Genomic DNA, 24,515 nt, shown 5'->3' with positions numbered 1-24,515 from the left:
TTCTTGACACCAAATCCAACATTTGTTTGACTGTGGAAAGGCTACCATGATGCTTTAGGAGACCATCTTTGCTGTCTTGTGGGTGCAAAGATGTATTTAATGATGAATGGAAACCCTCAGCCTCAATGCCCTTTTTGTTCTGTGCCATATTTCAAACGGTAAAGATTACTTTCATATCTGGTGAACTTCTTGTTCTGTCTAGCTTCTTGTGAATCCGTGTTTCCTTAATGCTGAATCTTCACTTTGTTGATGCATATTGCCTGTCTCACTTTCACCTTTCTTACAGTATCCTCCATGTTTGTCCTACTTTCACTCCAGAGGCCATTTTGCATCCCACCAACCATTCAAACACTCAGTTATTCACATTTCAGCGATGCACAATGATGCCTGATCACTAGTTCTGCTCCCTCTCATGTCCACGTCTACCTTTCTTCTTAAACCGTCTGCTCTCAGCGACATGTTTTTGTTCCTTCTCTCCTACCTTTGCAATCTCCACCGCCCCGTCTGAGTAGCAGTCATATTGAACTATATGATAGTCATTCAATTGGTGATACCCTTTGTAATTTTTGGTGTTTGTTAAACCTCCACTGAGCCTATGTTCCCTCCAGGTTTACCATTTCATTTGTCAAGGTTGATCTGAAATGTGAACTTGTTGAAGGTACACTTGTTAGAAGTATATACGACTGTACTGTCAGTGCAGGGGGGTGTGGCTGCCACAAACAAGCTACACACAGCTCTTAGAGCAGGCAACAGGCAAATCATAACATCCTGCTGAAGATGACCCTCTCAAACAACACTGGGCTTACTGTGCATGTACGTATAATCACACATAATTAGTTTTGCCATGAGACAGTTGTTTTAGGGATTTGTTTGTTTGTAGCCTTTATTTAACCAGGTGAAAGCCCCTTGAGATCAAAAGATCTTTCAAGGGTGACCTGCAGGACATTAGTTACACATGTAACATAAAAACAACAGAACAACAATAAGGATGACATACAACATAATGTACAACATGATTTAAAGTTGAAGAAACAGCGATAGACTACCTGGAAAAACCAGATGCAGGTTGTAAAAACATTCGATCTCTGAGGGCATTTACAGAATTGTACTACTAGTGTGTGAAAACATCCAGCAGAAAGTGTAAAAATAGGGACTCGAAACTATTTAGCTCAAGTGGTGCACACCCTCTTAACAAAATATTTTTCCAGCTAAAGTATTTTGTTTGGAAACCGGTCATGGCAGTCATAAAGGGCAATCTAAAGATGAGCAGCGCAACAATATTTGTTCAGAAGGATAGAGAAGGCTTTATAAATCCCCCAGGTTTTCATTCAGGTATACCTTGCAAGTTCAAATACCCACATGCACAAACAGGACATAATAGACATTAGGCATGACATACACACATTGATAAACACACACATTGATGGAGAGGTGTCAGAGCGAATTGGATTTCGGCGCCTAGAACCAGTTGAGGGTTCTGTGCCTTTCCTACTTAAACCTTGCCAGTGTCATCTACAGGTCCATGTGAGGACTTGAACCAGTGTGGTCACAATGCCCGCTACAGCCTGCACCTTGTGGTGTCATGCAATCAAAAGCGTTGGAGGTGACTCATACAGGAAGAATGCAGAGATGCGTCTTAAACAGAACTCAGAAAGTTATGTAACGTGCATTTATTAAATGCACCAGAATCATTCAGATTTATTTTTCCATGACACTGAAGTCCCACTAAATACATGGCTGTTGCTAAAAAGGATCAGGTCCACATTCTTTTTTTAAAAGTGCGACTTGTGCACTCTGTCACAGCTGCCCCTTCAAGATTTCTCTAGCAGTGCTATTGCAGAACAGCTGAAGGGCGAAGGCTTGAAATGACTTGTGTTCGGATCAGAGAGGCTCCTATGATCTTTGACAATCATTACGAAATTTGCTGATTAAGCAACTTGTTTCCGAAAAATAAATGAACTTCACTTCCCTGTCTGCACATGTCTCTGTTTCAACATGAAGAACACGCTCATTCAGAAGAAAAGTGCTCTGCTGGGTGACTGTTTAGCAATTCAATCATCTAAGTGCTTCAATACATATTCATTTTCTCTGTCAGTGGCAGAAAAAGGAAGCAGATTGATTGATAGATTTGTCCCCCTTCTCCTCTTATCCTGGTCTTTCATGCTTTACGTTCTAACATTTAACCTTAAAATAATTCTATATCCATATTTTTATCCTATAAGTTTTTCACTTAAGGGGTTTGAGCAGCAAACATTTTTCCTTTTTATTCAGCAAAGCAGTAACACTTTGCTTTTTATACTTATTTCTGTAAAGGAAAGTCCACAGTATTAACATGCTGTTCATGCTTCAATTATCCAGGAGTGGATTTGACAGCTGGAGGAACACAAGTCTGTTGAAATTAATCTTTCACACGCAATAAGTTGTAAATTAAATATGAGGGAGTGGCTCGAAAACAATATAAGAACACAGAGTTCTCCATCTGATCTCACAAATGTGTTGATAGGAAGTGATTACATCATGAAGGGCAGATTCATTGTGAGTGTCAGTCAGGCCAGCACACATTTATTTTTAGAAGGCAAACTGAGCATGAGGTAAAACATGTGTTCATGGCATGACTCAGCAACCACAACACTGAAGTCAAAAGCAAACCGTACAACAATAAATATTTTAGTTAAACAACACAGACATGAGTAAACAGTGGTTTCCTTCTGACCTCAGTCACAACATTTCCAGATGTGATTCAAAACACAACCATTACCTCAGAAATAATCTTGTTTGCCCGCTGTTCTACCTGTATATTATGATATTTCCAAATAACTGAACATGCATACTCAAAAGTTAAGTCTCTTGAAAACACTCATTCATATTCACACTTTTACACTGCCAACACAGTCTCTTTATGGATGTCACGTGGCTTTGTGATGCTTAAGAGGCTAGCAGGTAGATAAAGTTGTGATGCTGCTTTCTAAATGCGTGTTGTGGCTATTTTCTTATCATATAATACACATAGACTGCCTATACATTATAAAGATAGTACGCAAATACTCTGATGGAACCCGGATGCTGTGCAGGAAACAGCAGTCAAAAAGTAGTGCAATAAAAGTCTCATAAAATCCTAGATAAGACACTGTGAGAAGTGAAAACCAGTTCTGTTACTCTCAGTGAAAGTTGCCAATGGTTAATGTCAACGGCAGAAAGCATAAGGGTTCACATGAATACTGTGGCATTTGCAGGCAGAGAGTGACATTTTACTAATGACATCAATAAACACTTAAATTCTTACCTCAGCAACATTAAAGTGCCAGACAAGTCTGTTTTGAGTGGCTGTTAGCTGTGACTTAAATGGTTGTCTACAATCCTGATGGTCATTGGTTTGAATCCTTACCCCTGCAGTCTATATGTCAGTGTTCTATTGAACCACACATTGCTGCCGTAGACATGTTCAACAGTGTGGCTGATCTCTATGTGAGTCGCTTTGACTAAAAGTGTACGTTAAAAGAAATGTCTATCATGTTCATTTTTTTAAATGATATTCAAAGTTTGACCCAGCTGGCCACTTGTCAAAAGAAAAGAACATTGTTTTCATTATGTCTTTATTTAACAAAACCATGCATAACAATACAATCATCTCAAAAAGAGAAGAGATGCTATATGCGAGACTATAGTTGAAAGCTCATTTCTATCTGCAGTCCCAGGGCAAGTGCACACATAACAATCATTAAACAATTTGCTAGTGCCTATCACACTAACAATTAAAACAGAAGAATACAGAAAATATAAATACTAGTATATTTATCAATATAAATATAATTTTACAATTCACAATTCATTTCAACTAACATACAAATATTGGCCAGACTGGTTGTCCAAAATCCAGTTCCTAGTCTTCATTCCATTTTTAACAGCATAAAGGCTCACGCACACTTCCTATCATTTCCCTTTGCTTGGGCAAGTGCAGAGCCATCTGGGCAAGTGGTGCAAGACTATTTGCGCGTGCGTAGTCATGTTCTAGCGCGCGCTGTTGTGCGGTACTGAAGCAGTAGTGTGTGAAGGAGAGCGTGCAGCAACAGAGACACTTCACAACAGGTAGGGCCGGAGACAGAGAAACTGCGTGCTTTAAATACACTACTTTTATTTTTCTTAAGTTTTCCCTTATCAGCCTCGCGTGTGTTCATAGTGATTTATACACACTTGTTTTTCACAGCGTTTTCCCTCCACGCTGAACCGGTCTGTTTTTACAGAGGAGAGCAGCAGGACGAGTCTCGTACCATGTCGCAAACTTGTTGATGCTGCCAATTCATTTTTACTGCCGTCATTCAGGGTAAGTAAGTTGAATTATTTTACAGTTAATTGCGTTTTTCCAACTAAAGGAATGGTACATAACTATCTTGGGTATGTGAGTCAAACACATGAAAACATTGTATTCTCATTAGGACCGGTGGTGTTAACTAAGAACTGTACTTAAGAACAATGTTGAGGTAGGCTACTTGTGCTTTACTTTAGCAGAGGTGGGAAGTAACTAAGTACATTTACTCAAGTACTGTACTTAAGTACCATTTTGAGATACTTGTACTTTACTTGAGTATTTCCATGTTATGCTACTTTGTACTTTTACTCCACTACAATTCAGAAGTAAATTGTGTACTTTTACTCCACTACATGTTTTACTCCAATACATATATTACTTTACAGTTTCTGATTAATGATGTGAAATACAATCAACACTTAAATAAGATCTCAGTTACACCTGGAGTAAATTCACAAGCTACCCTGCAGTTTACAAAGTAATTAAAACTAGCTGCACCTTTACCAGATTTGATAACACTTTAATGATCAATAATTATAATAAAAACATATAACATATATTATTCTGAAATGGACCAATCTGCAGAATGAGTACTTTTACTTTTCTAAAATGTGTATTGCAGGACTTTTATTTTTATTTGTAACAGAGTATTCCTACGCTCTGTTACAGATGTTGTACTTTTGTACTTTTTTGTACCTCTGTACTTTAGCATTTAAATGTCATGTTACTTTGTACTTCTATTCCACTACAATTCAGAAGTAAAAAACTCCTTTAGTTACTTTACATATATAGATGAATGATAAACAATAGGATCAACACTTAAAAAAAACGTTAGAAACACCTGGATTCAATTCACAATTAGTTGACATTAGTTCCACCTTTACCAGCTTGATAAACACATCCAAACATTAATAATTATAACTAAAACATATTATTCTGAAATGTGACAATCTGCATAACGATTACTTTTAAAGGACTGTTACTTGTAGCAGAGTATTCCTACACTTTGGTATTTCTAATTTGACTTAAGTACAATATTTAAGTACTTCTTCCACCGCTGATTGGGCCACAGTGTGTCTGTTTTGCTAAATGCCAATAATATCATTCCCGCTTTTTATGGTATTTGAGCGCAAGTTGTATTCTCAGTACATTTTATAGTTTTGATATTCAATGAAAAATCATTCCTTAGTGAATCAAAGTCGTAGGCCTGCTACTTCCACCGGATGTTATTGAAATAGACACTGAAGGACTGAATCAGATTCTGCTTCTAAAATAACTCTGGCGGATATATCTGTAATGGTTTTGAGCCTTGATAAGAGCTTACCTGCAGGTGCTGACTTCAGGGTCGTTGCATCCTTGTGTTTTTCTCCTGTTCTTGGAAATCATAGAAGCAGAACCACAATGCCTTCAGGCAAGGCACTTACCCAAGGCAAGCTGCACAGCGGGGAGCCTCAGGGTAGCAAGGTGTTTCCTGTGCTCAGACTAGTGTGAATACTTGTGACAGCATCTGTGTGAACTGTGCAGAAGACATAGTGTGCAAAACCATCGCATCTGAGCCCCAAGTCTTAAACCGCAAAAATGAGGCAGTAAAAATCCTGGGAAACTTTTAATGTTCCCATGGATTTGGTGTGGAATTTTTCAGCTTGAGAAAACACTTTACTTGTGGGCTGCATATAAAACATTTAAGTAGTATATTGTTTGCAGAAGTTCATATTAATAGTTCTTAACTTTATATTTGTCAGACTTTTTGTATTACGCTGAATTGGAGTGTCAAACAGTCAAGGATACATGCTTTATATAATATAATTGGTACTAGAAGAATGAAGAACAACAGGCCTCCAGTTATGCATCTGCCTAGTCATTGTCTCTGTAACGGATCTTCCAACCTTCATAAATACATGTATTTATTGAATACAGCATTAAAAAATCCTTATGGGACACTATAAAGCAGGCTGGAGAGGTGACAAATATATAGCTCTCAGCAAAATGCTCCCATTCGCTTTTTCAGATGAGATTTTCTCGATCACTTTAGTAAATTGTGTCGTAAATGTGTGAAAAATAGTCAACACAGTTCCCAAAGGCGAAGGTAATGTCTCAAATGCTGTGATTTGTTAAACCAGCAATCTAAAAACATGCAGCTAACTATCACAGCAACACAGGAAATACCTCATAAGTAGAAATTGCTCTATTTTCCCTTCAATGCTTGAAAAGTGATTTTTTTCCAGTCATTTTCTTTCATATGGATATTACATATGATTATTTGTTTCAGTTCTACATGCATATATATTTGCTTTCCTTAAATTATAACATACACCATCTGTGCTTCTGAAGACACCAGTGGAAAAATAGCGATGTGATATATTTGCAACAAGATCATATGACAAGTTTATGACACAAGCTTCTCTCTATATTTGTAGCAGGATATATAATTAAACCTAACTCCAGTAAAAACCTGTCACATGTCACTGAAGTAATAACCGGGAATCATTCGGATGGGCTGACTTGGCACACTCACAGGAGACTTTGGCATGCTCACTGTGATTTTAGAAAAGATTCCTTTCTGCTGGCTCCGGTCAGTTTTCTGTCTGTGTTTGGTTTGTCCTTTTGGGAACACAATAATGAAACACTGGTCAAAGACATCAGGCTGGACAGAGAGGTGAGAGAGGGGAAGAGGGATACAAACTTGTTTACAGGACAAAGTTAAGTGCACAGTATTATCTTCCAGAGTAAATAGTCACAAGCTCTCAGCCAGCCATCCAAAGCATGCCAGCCAAATGTCTCCTTAAAATGTGTAATTTAATGAAAATGGACCAACATAAATCTGACTTCTCTGGTCTGAGTATGATTCAGATGATTACTCTTATAGTCCGTCTTAATTGTGATCCATAAGGACAAGAGCTACTTGAAAAGGATGCTGTATAATTCCCAAAGATGTAGAGATGCATTAGGAGAATCAGTCAGTGAAGACATGTCTTTTTTCTTTTTCTCCCGTCTTAATGCTTTAGTGACTGTGCTCTAAGCAGAGCTGCATTCCCATCTGCGCCACAGACCCATGACAACAGGGCACAGGGTAACTACTGTTTGCCACTCTGTTAGGGTTTAGGAAGGGGTTATGCCTGACTACAGGTGTGTATCAAGCTGTTAAAGCTACTTGCAGCAGGTTGTATTTGAAACAAACATGTTTTTCTATCACCATTCAAAGGAACCAATAGCAAGTCCCATTCAAGAGCCACCGAATGACGAGAGGAAAGGTCACGCGTTTTTTATGCAGGACTTTGAACACTTCTTCATTTGTTCAGCCATTCATATACATGTTGTTGTGCTCATTGATGGCACACAGAATGTACTATTTAGAGATTTGTTTAAGGGTTATTAAGAGTATGGTCAGTGTCCACAGTGCAGAGGGAGGGGGGAGTGTCAGTGACGGGAGCATTACCCCCTGTGGGTGTGTACCGCTAACTGATATGTGATTTGCAGTCTGTTTTTAAAGCTTGCTTCACACAGGGGAATTAGCTCAAATGGTAGAGCGCTCGCTTAGCATGCGAGAAGTAGCGGGATCGATGCCCGCATTCTCCAATGACATTTTGCACTCTACATGTTTCAAGAGTAAAATGATTTCTACAGATTATAAGATGCATTGTAAATTCAGAGTGTGTTGACTTTGCCCATGATATCAAATGATAGCTGTTGCCAGGCAGTGTTGGTAAACTTTCATCTGCTCATTATTTCATTTACATTCATGAGAGCATTTACAGCTTCATGCTTAGTAGTAGAGCTCCACTTACAGAACTCCTCATTATTTATATCAATATATATGGAATTGATGTTTAATGATAAGTAGGAGACAAAGTGAGGTGATGCAAATGTAGAGGTTGCTGAAGATCTAGTCTTAGAAGCTCCCTGTGTCCTGTGGGTTTAGGATGCTTGGCATGTCCTCTGTTCGAGTTCACTACTTCCTCATTTCTGATCTACTGTTTACTGTCTATTAGAGACATCAAATATAACCCTGATTATCCGGCTAAAATGTTATTTTGTTTTCTTTTTTTATTCATTAATAATGGGCGACAACAAAGGGGCTGTTTTTACGAAGCTTTGGATCCAATTGAGATTTCGGTATTTCTCATGCAGCTGTAGTTATCTATATACAATCTCTATTATTAAAATTATATCCAGACCAATATAAAATCCTGACCCGAGGGGGGGATCAGAAGTCTGGAACCAGGCTAACAGAATTACCTCGGTGCCGATTGCATATTAAATCAGCAGGACGGATATTAGCACAACAAAATGACTCTCCATCACCATCATCAGACTGAACACAGTCAGGCGGAAAGAAGTGACACAAAAGGACCATTTAGTCAGATGATTACGCTATAAGGAAGCTAATGGCTGCAGTGCTCTAAGCCCTACTGTCCTGTCTCTGACTTGTTTCATCAGAGCTGCATTCACTTCCCCTCTGTGTCTCACTAACCAGCCTCAACTGCCGTCTGTCAGTCCTTACACGTCTAATGAAATCATAATTCCAAATTCTTAAAGCGACGAGCATCAACACGTTTGTCTACAAGTCACGACAAATGATTTCCAGCAGAGTGCTCGGTATCATCATCTGAAGCCTTGTGTATGATATGTGTCGCGATGGAAGGCACTCCTGTCCTTCTGTCCTCCTGTCCTTCTGTCCTTCTGTCCTTTTACCATTAACTGTGTTTTGGTTTGTTTCTGCCAGATAGGGATTTACTACTCGATTAATGTGCACAGCCTGCCATATAGTCATGTTACAAAGTCCATATTTGTACTTAAAACTTCTGCACTTCTTCTGTGGAAATCAAACCGTCAGGAGAAACACATCATTTCTCAGGAAGATCTAAATGTTTGTGCTGCTTGGTATGTTACAGATAGTCTGTGCTCTCTTTTGTTTATTACAACCCTTGACTTATTTCATTTGGGTCTCACGCAACAACCAGTTGTTTTATAGTACTCGTGTGTGTTTGCGTGTGTGTGTCTGTTGAACACCAGCCTTTCCCATCATCCATGTGTGTATTTCTGGTGCAGTTGATTGGTCTAAATGTCTCCTGTGCATTGGCCACAGCGCCTGGGGATAGATGTTGTATTAGCCTGCAGCATATTAGTTTAGATAATTAGTCAAGTGTTTTTCCCCCCTACAAATTAAGACAAAGGGTTGTGATATCTTCAGCATGCAATTATGTGTGTTTGTCCATTACAGCTGCGTCTGTCTTTCAGGAAAATGAAATAAGGTTTGTTGTTTGTCTTGGTAAAGAGGAAGTTTATGTGCTGTCGTGTGCATGCATGTACACCATAGATCTGGATTTGTCAGTATGGCATATGAATGTACTGTGTGTGTGTGTGCGTGCGTGCGTGCGTGTGTGTGTGTGTGTGTGTGTGTGTGTGTGTGTGTGTGTGTGTGTGTGTGTGTGCGTGTGCGTGCAGTCTGTAACACAGATTTCTTCCATGTCTTTCTGATCTCAGTTTTTAAATTCATTACACTAAAAGCAAGCATGAATTATAACAAAATAATGTCAAATTGACTTCATGTATAATGATTACTTTAAGTGCTCAAATAATTTAATTAATGATTGGTTTTAAATCTCAACTGTGAGCAATAGCTGTACACCAGCATTATATTACATGTCACTTGTTAGACGCTTTTATCCAAGGCGACTTACATACTCAATACTGTGGGCAATCCACACAGGAGCAATTTGGGGTGAAGTGTCTTTCAGGGACACAACGACATGCTGACTGCAGGGGGGGTTTGAACCTGTGCTCCCCTGATCCGAACACCAACGCACTAGGCCCCTGCGCCACAGCCTCCCTAGCCACTAGCAGATTTATATATGTTCCTTTATTATCTTTTGATTTTGTGCCGTTGTATTGAGATGCAACTAATGATTATTTTCATTTCAATCAGAACAATGGACTCTACATTTGCATTTATCGCTATTTTATCCAACATCATATGTAGCACGGTTGTTGTGCAATATTCATTACCATTGTCTGCTACAAATCATTGCATGTAAGCTATACATTTCAAATGTTTACACTATCACAAAACATCAGAGGTGGGAGAAGTACTCAGATCTTGTGCTTGAGTGAAAGTAGAAGTACCAGAGTGTAGGAATACTCTGTTACAAGTAAAAGTCCTGCAATCAAAATGTTCCTCAAGTTAAATTACAAAAGTAATAGGATCAAGTATACTTTAAGTACCAAATGTAAAAGTACTCATTCTGCAGATTGGTCCATTTCAGAATAATATATGTTATATGTTTTGATTATAATGATTGATCATTAAAGTGCTAGTTTTAATGACTGTGTACGCTGCTGCAGGGTAGCTTGTGAATTGACTCCAGGTGTAACTGAGATCTTATTTAAGTGTTGATTATATTTCACATCATTAATCAGTAAACTAAACATATTCAATAAATGTAGTGGAGTAAAAGTACACAATTTACTTCTGAATTGTATTGGAGTAGAAGTACAAAGTAGTATAAAATGGAAATACTCAAGTAAAGTACAAGTATCTCAAAATTGTACTTAAGTACAGTACTTGAGTAAATGTACTTACTTAGTTACTTCCCACCTTTGCAAAACATAATCTTGCGACACACAAGTATATAGAAATGTTCTTTGGCCCTACTCTTAGTTCCTAACTGTGTCAGCGTGTTGTTTCCTGCTGGGAACTGAGCTTGGATTCCTCAGAGCTTGACACACTTTCAGTTGACTCATGTTACCTTAACCAAGGTTCAAAAGTCCTGATGATACCAAATCCACATACCGAATAACCATTACAACGTTATACTTATACTACTACGTTTATACCCTGCTTTGGTTATGTGAGGTTGTGAATCTTCAAGTTGCTGTCACATTCTCGCTATGGTGCTTTAACTATAATCTTACGTCACCTTAAGCTTGCCTGAGGGCAGAGAGTTTTCAGCAGTGTGCACAGTGCAGAGTGGGGGGGGCGTTTCAATGACGGTAACATGACCCCCATGGGTGGGCCTGTGGGTGTGTACCACTAACTGATATGTGATTTGCAGTCTGTTTTTCACACAGGGGAATTAGCTCAAATGGTAGAGCGCTCGCTTAGCATGCGAGAAGTAGCGGGATCGATGCCCGCATTCTCCAATGAGATTTTGGACTCTACATGTTTCAAGAGTAAAAGGATTTCTAAAGATTATAAAATGCATTGTAAATTCAGAGTGTGTGGACTTTGCCCATGATATCAAATGATAGCTGTTGCCAGGCAGTGTTGGTAAACTTTAATCTGCTCATTGTTTCATTTACATTCATGAGAGCATTTACAGCTTCTACCTCAGATACGTATACATGCTTAGTAGTAGAGCTCCACTTACAGAACTCCTCATTATTTATATTGATATATACATCGAATGTATGTTTCATGATAAATATGGTATCATTAAAAGCTCACAATCAGATGGGATTTTCATCTCAAGGTAGTTTAACTGTAACAGCTTTCAGAATTCTTGTTACAGAAGCAGAAAACAGGTCTTTTTCCCCCACAGTTTAAGGAGAAGAGTTACGGACAAGTTCTCAGGACAAATACCTGCCAAGAATACTACGACTTTATGAGCAGTGAAAACTGAGTCGTAGAGAAAACTCAGATGACTGCCTCACACCCATAATGACAGTCAAATGAATTCCTGCGAAAGGGTGGGTGAGCAATGTCTTGATTACTGTTGGTGTCGTGATGCAGTCAACATGTGGCTCAAAATGACTTCATTACACACATAACTTTCATTTTTATTTCATGGGAATCTCTAAAAGCAACAACCTGTTCACCAAAAACCTTTGTGTCATTTATTATTTGTCAATCTTTGATTTATTTTTAGAATAGCACATCACTATGTAAAAAAACCCACTAAATTAACTTTGTGAAATGAGTAGTTGGGATTTCCAAATGAATCTTTTCCCTGTGGGTTTGTCTGTCCTTTTAATGCGTCTATCTATTATGCCGCTATTACATTGATGTAAATGCCGATTAGGAAATGGATATGGCCTGGATGGAAGCTGTAAGCAAACACACACACACACACACACACACACACACACACACACACACACACACACACACACACACACACACACACACACACACACACACACACACACACACACACACACACACACACACACACACACGCACACACTCCGATACAGGGTTTAGGCCTTGGTGTGGGTTGCCTGGACCGTTGAGTCTTATTTGCTCGCTTGTCTTTTGTCACCCAGAGAAAACATGACCGTAGAAACACTCGGCCTCTTCCTCCTTTCTCCGTCTCTGTCCTCGTCTTTTTCTCCCCCTGACCTTCGTCTGTCTTATGGCATCAGTTCGCCGGTTTGGATCATGCTCTAGCTGCCAGTTGAGGAAATCTCTTCAGATTGGGAATGGGAGAAGCTCCAAGTGTCGGAGCGTTGTTCCGGAGTGGATGCTGGGATCTCGGATTAAGGCGCAGGGAGAGGAGGAAGTTGACTGGAGAAGAGAGACGAGAGCAGCTCAGGCCAAAGATGCCTCACAGGCAGGTGGTGTTGGTCCTTTGTGTGTGTGTGTGTGTGTGTGTGTACGCGATGCAGTTTAAATGGTGTTGGTTTGAGTCAAATGTAACTTTCTCGATATGTTGAAAGAATGACTGTCTTAAACTAAGGTGGTTCCAGTTAGGTAACGTCATGTAGGGTTGTCTTATCATGGATTAAGGTGTGGGAGTGATTGTGTTGAATCAGAGAAAGGTAAGTCCTGTAATGTTTAGCTCAATGCTGCTGTCATCATGTCTTGTTAGTGAAATCACCTCTATTATTTGGATTTCATCGACACGTACCCCATGGTGTCATTACTTCAGCCAAGCCACGTAGATGACATATCTGTATATTCACTGGTTCAGATCGGGTTTTCGCAGAATTTCAGAGTTTCCAGTTCAATCATTGATTCAATACATTTGTCAAAAGTTACATTTTCATATAGTGACTTTTACATGTCTTCATTTGACATGGATATGGATTTGACAGCAGTGAAGATTAAACAAAACCACTTTTCACTGCTTGTATTTCTTATATATTTAATCCTCAAAAATGATGTATTCCCTGCAATTAGAGTGATGATACATATAGTTTAGCCCATCTTTTGTTTTATATCAATGGTTGGGGAGTGCTAGGATAGCCACATTGTATCACTTTGGCATTTAGAAATGATTTATTATGAGTGTACATTTACATGGGATTCATTATTATTCATTTTATTTTTATAGATCATTATTGTTCCTACTCCTACACAATGCACGTTTGTGAATGTATTGTATTCTATAATCTTTAATAATTTCGCCGTACGTTGTCATTTGATAATATAATGTGTTTTATCCATCAACATAACTCTAGTCATTGTTTTTAAATTCCTTAAAGTTCAAAAGAGTGACGTTTCTATTCCCCCCCCCCCCCCCCCCCACTGTGGCCCCTGATGATATACTTGACTAAAACATTTAGTCCCAAATGACTTTTCACTAAACTGTGAGTCAGCCTGAAAATATGTTGACCTTACCTCAACCGAGAGTGTGTGGGTGTGTGTGTGTGTGTGTGTGTGTGTGTGTGTGTGTGTGTGTGTGTGTGTGTGTGTGTGTGTGTGTGTGTGTGTGTGTGTGAAAAAATATGAAGTGGCTTCAAGCTCGCTCTCTCCCTTCGTGTGTTTTACTTTTTCTGTCCCTGTCTCTCCCTGGTCTTACATTCACTTTCCAAGATCTATACTGTACATGTAAATATACATATCTGTACAGACCATAAACAGTGAGAGAAATACGGGACCTGTGTGACTATTATGTCCGGACATATGTTCAGTTTAACAGAGGTAGACAACAGCTGGCCAAACACTGAGCACTTTATTAAATACTGAATGATTCCTTCATTTTAAGCTACATACAAGATGTATACAAATGTTGAATGAACTTTCATCACCGATTACTTAAGACCTCAACGCACTTAGAACAGGAAGCAAGAATAACACAAAGAAGGCTGGAAAAGAGTTAAAAGACCACAGCAAAGTCTCAGACAAGACTGCAGTATTAACGACAATTTAAATCAACAGATGCTTCAAATTAAATCAACAAATAGGTCTTTTGTCCATGTCCTCTCTAGAAGGACACACGGAAGGACTCGGAACAGGGTAGACAACTAATTCAAATGACAATGAATGTGTTTTCTGGTGGGAAAACTACCAACCCATCTCCTTCTCTCACGCCATCTTCCTCCCTCTTCCCCTTATCTTGTCATTTTTATTTCCTTCCCCAACATGTCAGTCCTATCTCACGAAGAGAGGCAGAGAAAGAGAGGGGGAAAGAAAAGTTTGTTTTTCCGGAGAGGACAACATTCCCAGGCCTGTACCATTCCTCTTCCTATTAATAGAACGAACACACACACACACACACACACACACACACACACACACACACACACACACACACACACACACACACACACACACACACACACACACACACACACACACACACACACACACACACACACACACACACACACACACACACACACACACAGTGCAGATAACACCTGATGAGGCACACCTGGGGTTACTGTTTGCTCTTGGGAGTGGTTGAAAATTGAATACATGACCACATCAAACACATGTTGCTGTTATTAAGTGTCAAAGGAGAATTCTTGGGTGTATCTGATTTGTTTGAGTGAACATTTTCTTTTAACCCCATAAGGGATCATCTGTTAGGCTTATCAACTGCATCCATTTAAATCATTTTGGCATAGACAGTATTTTAAGCTAAGTTTTGAATTACATTGCACCACATTGTGTTGCTTTTATAAAACATATTAAACTGATAAGTACGGTGGACAATTTGGGGATTATAAAGTTGACCAACTGTTACTGGAAAAGTTGTATTGGATTAATTTAACAATGTGACACCTCGATTCCTTATTACTGCAGATGTACTGTACACTACCCAGCTAACGTAGTCATTTCAAGTATACTGACAAAACACTTACAATTATAAAGCAGATTTACTGTGAGAGTGACAGTTTGCCAACTTTATAAGCCCTGATAGTCAACAAGCGCTCCGTTCCCAGCTGTGTGCGTTCCTTTTTAGTGTCCCTGTTCAACCCAGTCTCACGGCATGTCGTGTTCACCAACACGATTTTTAATCTATTGATTCGTGTTCACCATCACGATTTGCCCCTTTTTTTCGTGTTTCACAGCACGATTTTAAAAGCAATGTATTTCTACTGGTAACGTGTTTCGTGCCTGCAGGCTGCAGCACGTCTTTTTCTCCGGTCGGGTCGTGGAAGACCGGAAGCTGTGTGGTTCATAAAAACGTGTTCTTACTCAATATCAAGCCACAGTTATTGCTTTTATTTTAAATCGTATAATTTCGGACTTTTGTTGCCGTCTGTGAGGAAAATAAATGGGGCTCAGAGCCTCAGGATACTGAAATCTGTATTTTTTTTAATCTTTTTTTCCTTCTAATTTGTTATTCTTTTCAAAATAACACACTGTTATTTACTCACCAATAACACACAATTATCCTTGCTTTTATTTATTGGTTTAATTCCATAATCTCGGGCTTTTTTGGCATCCTTCAGGAACTAAATTTCAAAATAAATATAACCGGAAACAGACGTAGGCATTTCGAGCGATTACCCAAGATCCTCAGCTATGGTTTTAAGCTCGCTGATTGGATGTGTTAGCCGCAATGCATGCTGGGATTTGGTGTTTATATTATATGAAATCCGGAAAACATTTTAAAAGAATAAAATAATACGTAATTCCGATTTTTCTTGCTTTTCTCTTTGAAAGTCATCACATAACGGCATTGTAATACACGGTTCGGCTGCATTATATATTACAGATCTGCCGTAGTTCTTTATTTAGAGAGCCCTGATGAGAAGACCTTTGGAAAAACTGGAAGAAATGCCGCCGAAACTGAATACTTGACGTGGATCATAAATATATCAACAATTAAACCACATCTTCAATTTCTCTTCACACAATACGTCTCCTTGCAGTATCAACACTAATTCGGCTGCCTTTTACATTTTATCTAATTCATAGATAGGTTATATTTACACCATAACGGTGCACAGCTGATAGAAAAGGACTGTAGTTTTCAAAGATATTACTGATTTTCTTTGAATGTAAGAATGTAAATACTGAGTCTGAAATAGTATAGCAATATGCTGTAAAATGATGTGAAAGCATGCATAAAACTATACATCTTCAGATGTTGTACATACACACTAAGGCCCAATCCCAAACCAGTCCCTCGACCCTACCCCTCCGTGACGGAGTGAACTCCGTCTGTAGCCACACTCACGGCTCAACGAGGCTCCCTCCTGTCAGATGGAGGGAGTAAATACAGCGGCAAGCTTTGGGACGGCCTCCCCCTCTCTCCGGCAGAAACAGGAAATGCCGTACCTGTATGTAACAACGGTTTCAAATCAGCATCTCTTAGACAAAAAGTTTAAATGAATAACTCAAATAAAACTCCAAACATCTTTCATTGTGTTTCAAAGCTCTTTTAGTTTTAAACCTGTTGTTTATAAGCTTCTTAGTTTTTGCAACGGTCTGTAAATATACACAACTTTATAATAAAATGCACACATTTACCTTTTTCTAGACTAAACACAGGTACGATCCTAAGTTAAAAACATATGAGGTTATCATGAGGTTGTTAACATCGCAATTTATCAGTGGATGTTTGCTGGAACTACTTGTAAACAGCGTGTTTCCTGACGGACACACACAGCGTGACTCCGGTCAGGTAGAGACCGGTCTCAAGTCAGCACCGCTGCAGACTCGCTGTTTGAGGGCTTGATAGCCCACTCCCCCTCCACACTCGTTGCTTTGGAACAGCCCTCAATATGGCGGACCCTCCTCGTGAACGCGCAAACGGAGGGGTAGGGTGTAGGTGTAGGGTGTAGGGGGCGGTTTGGGAATGGGCCTGATAATACAAAGTTATTATGGCTGTGTGCACCTTGTGTGCACCTCCTAGTGGTTAAAGCACGTTATTGAATTATTGTACAGAGTACATACTTTCATAGGGGGAAAGTATAAATATAGAGATATAGAATATAAAAAATCAAGAAGATACTATAAGTGATCTCTACAATAAAACAGTTTAGTGCAGGATGCACAGATATTAATAGGAGGAGGTGCAAAACAGAAAAATTGATTAACCTTTATTTAAACATTAAATATTAAATATTAAGCCTGACAAAGTAATTAACGTCTAATATATTGCTTTCCTGCAATGTTAACTATGTTGAAGCACTTATTTTAACTGATATTATTCTTCCGCAAGTTAGTGAATGTTTTCTAAACGCTGTGCATGTGTTGTCACGTTGTTGTATGTGTTTTGGCACATTTCAGTTTTTTTTATTTGCATCATTTTTTAAACTGCATCACGTTTCTCCTAATGGAAGTGTTTTGGGCCGCTGTAGCGTGTTTGCGTGGGTCGGCCACTGTAGAAGGTATATAATTAAGAGACGTTTTCTGCTTAGTGCTTCTCCCTAATTCATATCTTCCTTCAGTGATCTATGATAGATGTCCTGATGATTAGAATTGTGTTTCATTTGGCCGATCCCAGCACTTATTCCTTGCTTTGATCTGTTGATCAATCTTCTGCTTGCTCGGGCTTGTAGGATCCACATTGCGTGTTGTCTTTCTTGTATTGTCGGTAACTCACAGGTATTATTAAGCGGAGCAGACCTGCCAGTGACCTTTTCTTTGGCACAGTAAATAATACTGAGAACCACATAGTGACACAACCTCACAGACGGGAGGAAAAGCTAGAGTGTGGATAGCCGTTTCAATATCAAATATCTCCTCATCCCTGGAGGTACAGTCAGGCATAATTACTCAAATGCATTTTTGACCGAGTTTGATTGATGGAGTTAATCTAAAGTGCTTTGTTTTCAGAAAGCTTAAAGATTGTATTGACTTTAATAACGTTGCTGGTCTTTAAAATAGCAAGACCATTTTTCCTCAAGGCCTTTCTTTAGACAGGCTAGCAAACAAATCAAAAACTCTGAATTCAGAAATGAGTCATCAGCACTTTCCAAACCTCTTTGCCTGCTCGAAATGTTTAATGTTCTGCTCCCTCTCACTCCTCCTCTCCTTCAATCACTCTACCTGGGATTATAAAATAATGCGTCACTGACTGTTCATGCGCCCACACAGAGTTCACTAAAAACACAGACTGACGTTTTTTTGGGAAAAGACAAAGACATTTATGACAGCATATGTACGTCTACTTATGCTTTGATGTGACGTACCGTGAGTCGCAGTCTAACAAGTCTATATAATAGGAAGTGGTTTAAGCCAATCACTGATTCGCCCACATGCTGCCAAGAAGTAAACTGATGTGATTAATGTTGGTTGGGGGCATTAATTCACGTTGTTTATGAATCCGGCAGCGTGTTCAGACAGTGTGTGTTGTAAGTGGGAGAGCAGACAGTCTGCAGTGGTTTTCATTTCAAAACATCTAGCTGTCCAGCTTCCACTTGTTATAAAATGATAGAAGGGTTCATTATCCCTTACATAATGAGCTGGCTGGCTGGGACAATTTTCTTTTTTTGCTGTGGTTTTTCTATTGATGTAGCAAGTGGTTCTAACTATTGACCACCTGGTTACAACTTGAAATAGTGGAAAGTAATTGAGTACTCATAAACAGTACATTGTTTTACTTATGTCTGTGCAAATAAATTACAGGATAACTGCTGTATTAGTTTTCAATATTAAGATTTGACTTTGAAAACATAAATGACCTTTTATACTAATTTAGATTACTTAATGATTTGATTGCTTCTTTATCATTTAAGTACAATACTGTTTATAAGACCAGAGTGATCCAAGAAGATGTTGATGACATAAATCAAACACATATTGATCTATTGTGCCCTCTGGTGGAGAGTTTCTCTTGTTACTAATACCAACATATATATATATACTTTTCAATGTGAACACGGCCTGTAGAATACATATATACAGTGTCAACCTTTATGGGTTCTATTTAGTTTTTTAACCTTAGTTTAAAGGTTACCTTAAATACCATCTTGCTTCAGATGTGTTCTGATCATTAATTGAAGACCCATGCATGTTTCAAATGTATAAGAAGGGATTTAAATAAATAAGCCAGAAGAGGTTTATTGTCAGGGTTTCAAAGGAATGAGGATAGATGGGGCGGGGGATGTCTGCCAGGTGATGCATTTCATCGCTCACAGTAACAATGTTGATCTGCATTGTTATTGTAAATAAACAAATAAAACTCAAATGTATCTTTCAAGTGAAATCAGTCTAAAAAAAACTGGCGTACTATAGTGAGTGCTCTAACTAATTTAGCAAATATGCTACTACTAACTAAAACAACTAACCCACTCCTCATGTCTCTCCTGCAGGATGTGAAGATGCCACATCCTGTCTACTCCTTCCCGACAGAAGCTCTGATCTCCCAAACCTTCCCTACGGATGGGTTCTCCTCCAGCGAATGGCCGACAGAGCCGTACGCAGCGGGTGACTTCCTCCCCAGCCTGAGCAACATCAGCAGAGCCAGCATCCTCCGCTGCACCTACAAGGAGGACTTCAAACGCATCTTACTCCCCGGCGTGTACTCTTTAGTCTTTGTGCTGGGACTTCCTCTCAATGCTGCTGTCATACTAAAGATATGGAGGACGCGTCCCAATCTGTCCAAAAACAACATCTACATGGTCAACTTGGCCATAGCCGACTTCCTGTATGTGATGTCACTTCCCTTGCTGATCTACAACTACGCCAGTCACGACTACTGGCCATTTGGGGAGTTTGCGTGTAAAATGGTCAGGTTTCAGTTCTACAGGTGAGATACTTTGCTTATTAAAGAGTGGCTATCTTTGTATGCAGTACAAATATTTGCTTTCAATTGAAATTAGAACACTTAAAAAGAAGAATGAAGCTCTAAAGGTCCCCTATTATACCGATTTTCATCAATATATCATAGGTCTCAGATATATACATGTCTCTGAAGTGTTTGGCTCGAAATACCAAACAGATCATGCATTGCAGCATTACCCATAATCCCCTCTGTTTCAGCCCTGTTTCAGAAGAGCTGATTCTCTGTCTGTTACTTCAGATGAAAATAAGGAGCCACTCCCCACGCCCCTCTGGGAGATATTTGGTTAAAAAGAACACAATGGTGCTCTAGGAGGAGGGGGGTACCTTGGTTGGTGATTGGCTAATGGTTACACAAGCCAAAACATCGTTATGACATCATAAAGTGGCCAAAATCTGATCAGCTCCTTCTCAGAGAGGTTTTTATATAACTGGATCAGGACAAAAAGTGAGCCAATCTTTTGTCCTGAAACTTTCAGAATGTCTGAGGGGACACATGTTGATGTATAAAAGACATGAAAAAGTGGATTTTGTATAATAGGTGACCTTTAAAAAGATGTAACCTAACTATTTTTCCCCTTTATACCTTTTCTAGTAATTTGCATGGAAGCATCCTCTTCCTCACCTGCATCAGTATGCAGCGCTATGTGGGCATCTGCCATCCAATGGCAATGTGGCAAAAGCAGGGCGGTCGCAGGCTGGCGTGGTGTATCTGTGGAGGAGTCTGGCTGGTGGTCGCCGTCCTGTGCGCTCCGACGTTTCACTTCGCCGCCACGGGGATCCAGAGGAATCGCACGGTGTGTTATGATCTGAGCACGCCGAAGAACTCGCTGGCCTACTATCCGTACGGCATGGCTCTGACCTGCCTCGGCTTCGTGTTGCCCTTCATAGGTGTGATGGTGTGCTACTTTCGCATGGCCCAGGTCCTCTGCCGCCCGGTGTCCTACCAAGGGGTTTCCAGGGCGACCGGGGAGAAGAGGGACAAGGCGGTGAAGTTGATCATCATGGTGGCGACAGTGTTCTGCATCAGCTTCCTGCCGTTTCACCTCACAAAGACCATGTACCTGGTGGTGCGTACCCTGCCCGCGGCGCCCTGCAACACTAGAAACTTGTTCTCCATCATTTATAAAAGCACCCGGCCGTTTGCCAGCATAAACAGCTTTCTGGACCCTATTCTGTTTTACTTCACTCAGCCGCGCTATCGCCAGAGCACCAGAAGGTTTATGCGCAAAGTCACCACCCTCAGAGACAAGGGCACCAGCGTGTGAGACGGCGATAAAGCCTTCCTGCTATTCACCGGTGGTGGATCCTGTGAGGATGTAAAGTGGTACATGTATTGGTTGCTGGGTTTCCTTGTGCATGTTCTGCAGCAAGACCTTATGTGATTTTAAGAACTACTCAGTGCAACAAAGAATCATACCATCTTCAGAGGGTCGAAAATATTAAGATGCACTGGCATTTCCATAAGACTTTTGAAATGAAGGTTGAAATCTTGTTGTATGAGAAAGAGACAAACTGAGAAAAGTAAAGAGAAATTACCAGACCTGAAATTAAAAATCCATATTCTCTTCTTACCTATAAAACAATGCCACCTTGAATTGGCATTGACCACCACAGTGTATTTCAATGAGGAATTTTGGCATTTGGGGCACTTATTACTAATATCCCAATTATGTCTTAAGTTAATTAATATTGTAGCAGAGAAGTGCTGTCAGCAGAACACGCAGTCACAGTCTGCATTTTCATTATCTGTGAAATGTTTACTCTCTTTCTTTATTGTGTTTTGTGAGTACTATTTTTGTTACAAACTGTGAACTGCAGTATAAAATATATAGATATAATAATATTGCTCTTACGTGAAAAGATGAGGGGGGTCTTCCACTTGAGCAGGCCGAAAAGATGATTTTGAAAAATGACAAAGCCATGTAAAATGCTCAAAGCATATGTTTATATATGACTGCATGGTAGAATTGCATGAAGCACTTGGGTGAGGACATGTTCCTTTTTAATATAGCGAATTAGACTTTCTTTCTAATGAAGGTTTCTCCTGTGCTTTCCCTAAAAGACTTGTTTTTTCCTCTTTTCGCCACTGGATGTTGTGCGAACCACAGTGCTGTAATCACACTGCAGTTAAATGCTCTGTTCCTTCTACAAATGGTAAGGTCAATAACATGTTTTCCAGTAAGGATACATTCTTAGTCACTACATCCAGAGATAAACTGATGCCAACAACACTTTATTATCCAGCTCATACCACAGGACATCAGTCTACAGTGTTCTCCATGTGAGTTGTGCTAATGTTAAAACATTTAGGAGTTGTTATCAGACGCATTAGATGCTACTTTAAGGGCAGGGTCTAAATGTGGGCTCAACCCTGCAGATTTCAACTTCCTGTTAGTGTGTGAAACCTTCCCATGAAATTTGTATTTATTTTCCAGGAAATTGCCTCTGCAGTTAAACGTTTGGTGGTATAAAAGGAAAAGAGACATTTAACAAAAGGAACTTTGCTCTTAAAGAGGTTCTCTACAGTGCATGTGAATTGTTTGTACAGATTTGATAGTTGGAGTTATATCAAGTTACTGATATGTGAGCGTTCATGAAATGAACATAAATGCAGATGTTGTCTTTGGTTGTAACTGCATTTTGCTGTAGCTTAATGTTGATTTAATTTAATTCCAAGTTTCTTGTTTTATCTTGCACTTGTTTTTCTGATTACTTTTGCAGGAGTATTTGTAACCCAAATCTTGCATCAAACTCTCTCAGACCTGAGATCAGAAGCTCATCTCACTCAATCTCATTTTGAAGTTGAATGACATTACTAAAGAAATCCTAAAAGTGCCAACAACTTATGAACTGTAAAATATATAATTTTGGCAGCTTTACTTCTTAAACACTGCAGCAACTGTTTAAGTTTTGCACCCATGGGGGGAAGAAATGTTGTGTATATTGTTTAATGTGAACATGTTATTTCCATGACCCAAAATATGAGATCATCTAAATAAGAGCTTCATAATTATGTGTATGTGTGCAGTATGCATATTGAGTAATATAGTATACTGTATGTTACGCTCATGGCTAGCATTAAGTGAATGCACAGGTCTTGTTGTTTGTGTGTCTGTTTGGATGAATATTTTCGAAATCTAATGTTTGTTTCTGCATCAGGCTGAAATATGTGTGTGTCTTTGTGTCAGACGTCTTTGCACTGTACCAAAAATATTTGTGTCAGACAGTATTATTTAGAATAGTTATTTTTTTGTTCGTAATACCGTACCACAGTATCAGGAATAGATTTTATTTTTGTTAAATAGATATAATTATGTTGAGGAACAAGTAGAAATTATGTTTTTATGTCTAATAGTGTTCTTACTACCATGCATCCCCTTGAGTTGCTTGTGTAAATGGATGTTGTCATAATGTAATTAAAAAAGTCACACAGCATAACACAAATGCCTTGTATTACTTCCTCCAGATAAAAGTGTTTTTTTATATTGTCCTTTTCACACTCAACATGAACTGTGACACTCCTCTGTAAAGCTCTATTGCACCAGAAAGTACAATCATTAACTGTATACATATACATCTAATAGGTTGATATAAAAAGATAATTGTTTTGGTTGCTCTTCTTACATCTTCCTGGACTGAAACCTGAAGCTTTCCTGACACAAGTCAAATTTCAAATGTTACAGTTTAACACAATTTCACCCTGCAACATGACAGTTACAGATTTCCTTAGAAAATATTAAGAAATAAAGCATATCCCAAAACCTGAATGAGAGCTTCCAAGCTGAACAAATACAACATCAATTGGTGAATATGCAGTGGAAAGTAATATGATGCAGTTTTACAACACGATTAATTGGTTAAAGTGTTTAGAGATGATCTACCCCAGTGACCTGACAGGTCCCAGCTCAGCCTGTGGAGGGCGCTGCAGTAAACTCTACTCCTCTGAGGGAATGTAACACAGAATTCCTCTCTGGAACAAAAGGACCTGTTAACCAGACAGCCACATGGGAAGCACCACAGAGGCTTTATTGTGCATGACTGCAAACTTTTTCTTTGTTTTTCTACCCCCCTCCAATGCTGACACTCTTATTCACCAACAACATCATAACACATCATGAATGGACTTTTAGCTGCAGAACTAATATAGCTTGCATTTTACATAATACTCTGGCTTTCTCTAAGAACCTTTACTTCAACAGACAGGAATAGTGATTTTATATTTACAATCAAAGGTGTGTTGATAAGCTAAAATCTTGGGATATTAACAAAACAGCTGCAGGTCCACAATGATACTCTTAAAAT

General features: G+C 39.2%; 1 protein-coding gene across 3 annotated transcripts; it reads left to right on the top strand.

Moving 5' to 3' along the window:
* The first annotated feature begins 3,960 nt into the window (after nucleotides 1–3,960).
* On the top strand, nucleotides 3,961–23,657 carry LOC117457389 (P2Y purinoceptor 3). 3 transcript variants are annotated; one of them, XM_034097453.2, is made up of 5 exons: nucleotides 3,961–4,086; nucleotides 4,205–4,321; nucleotides 14,617–14,693; nucleotides 19,742–20,178; nucleotides 20,806–23,657. In XM_034097453.2, the coding sequence occupies exons 4-5, from the start codon at nucleotides 19,751–19,753 to the stop codon at nucleotides 21,476–21,478; spliced, it is 1,101 nt and encodes a 366-aa protein (XP_033953344.1). In that variant the 5' UTR covers nucleotides 3,961–4,086; nucleotides 4,205–4,321; nucleotides 14,617–14,693; nucleotides 19,742–19,750; the 3' UTR covers nucleotides 21,479–23,657. The 3 variants fall into 3 exon arrangements, with proteins under 3 accessions (XP_033953344.1, XP_033953345.1, XP_033953343.1); XM_034097454.2 differs by lacking the exon at nucleotides 14,617–14,693 and having other exon boundaries at nucleotides 4,205–4,325; XM_034097452.2 differs by lacking the exon at nucleotides 14,617–14,693 and having other exon boundaries at nucleotides 3,962–4,086.
* The last annotated feature ends 858 nt before the right edge of the window (nucleotides 23,658–24,515 follow it).

This window comes from Pseudochaenichthys georgianus, chromosome 13 (genome assembly GCF_902827115.2).
Source record: "Pseudochaenichthys georgianus chromosome 13, fPseGeo1.2, whole genome shotgun sequence".
NCBI classification, from domain to species: domain Eukaryota; kingdom Metazoa; phylum Chordata; class Actinopteri; order Perciformes; family Channichthyidae; genus Pseudochaenichthys; species Pseudochaenichthys georgianus.
This window is presented reverse-complemented; position numbering and strand designations above follow the sequence as displayed.

What these genes read in the sequence shown, in the direction of transcription:
- LOC117457389 (XM_034097453.2), top strand. Translation starts at nt 19,751, where the DNA reads ATGCCACATCCTGTCTACTCCTTCCCGACAGAAGCTCTGATCTCCCAA. An exon ending in GTCAGGTTTCAGTTCTACAG is followed by an intron (nt 20,179 to 20,805) that starts GTGAGATACTTT and finishes TACCTTTTCTAG; the next exon opens with TAATTTGCATGGAAGCATCC.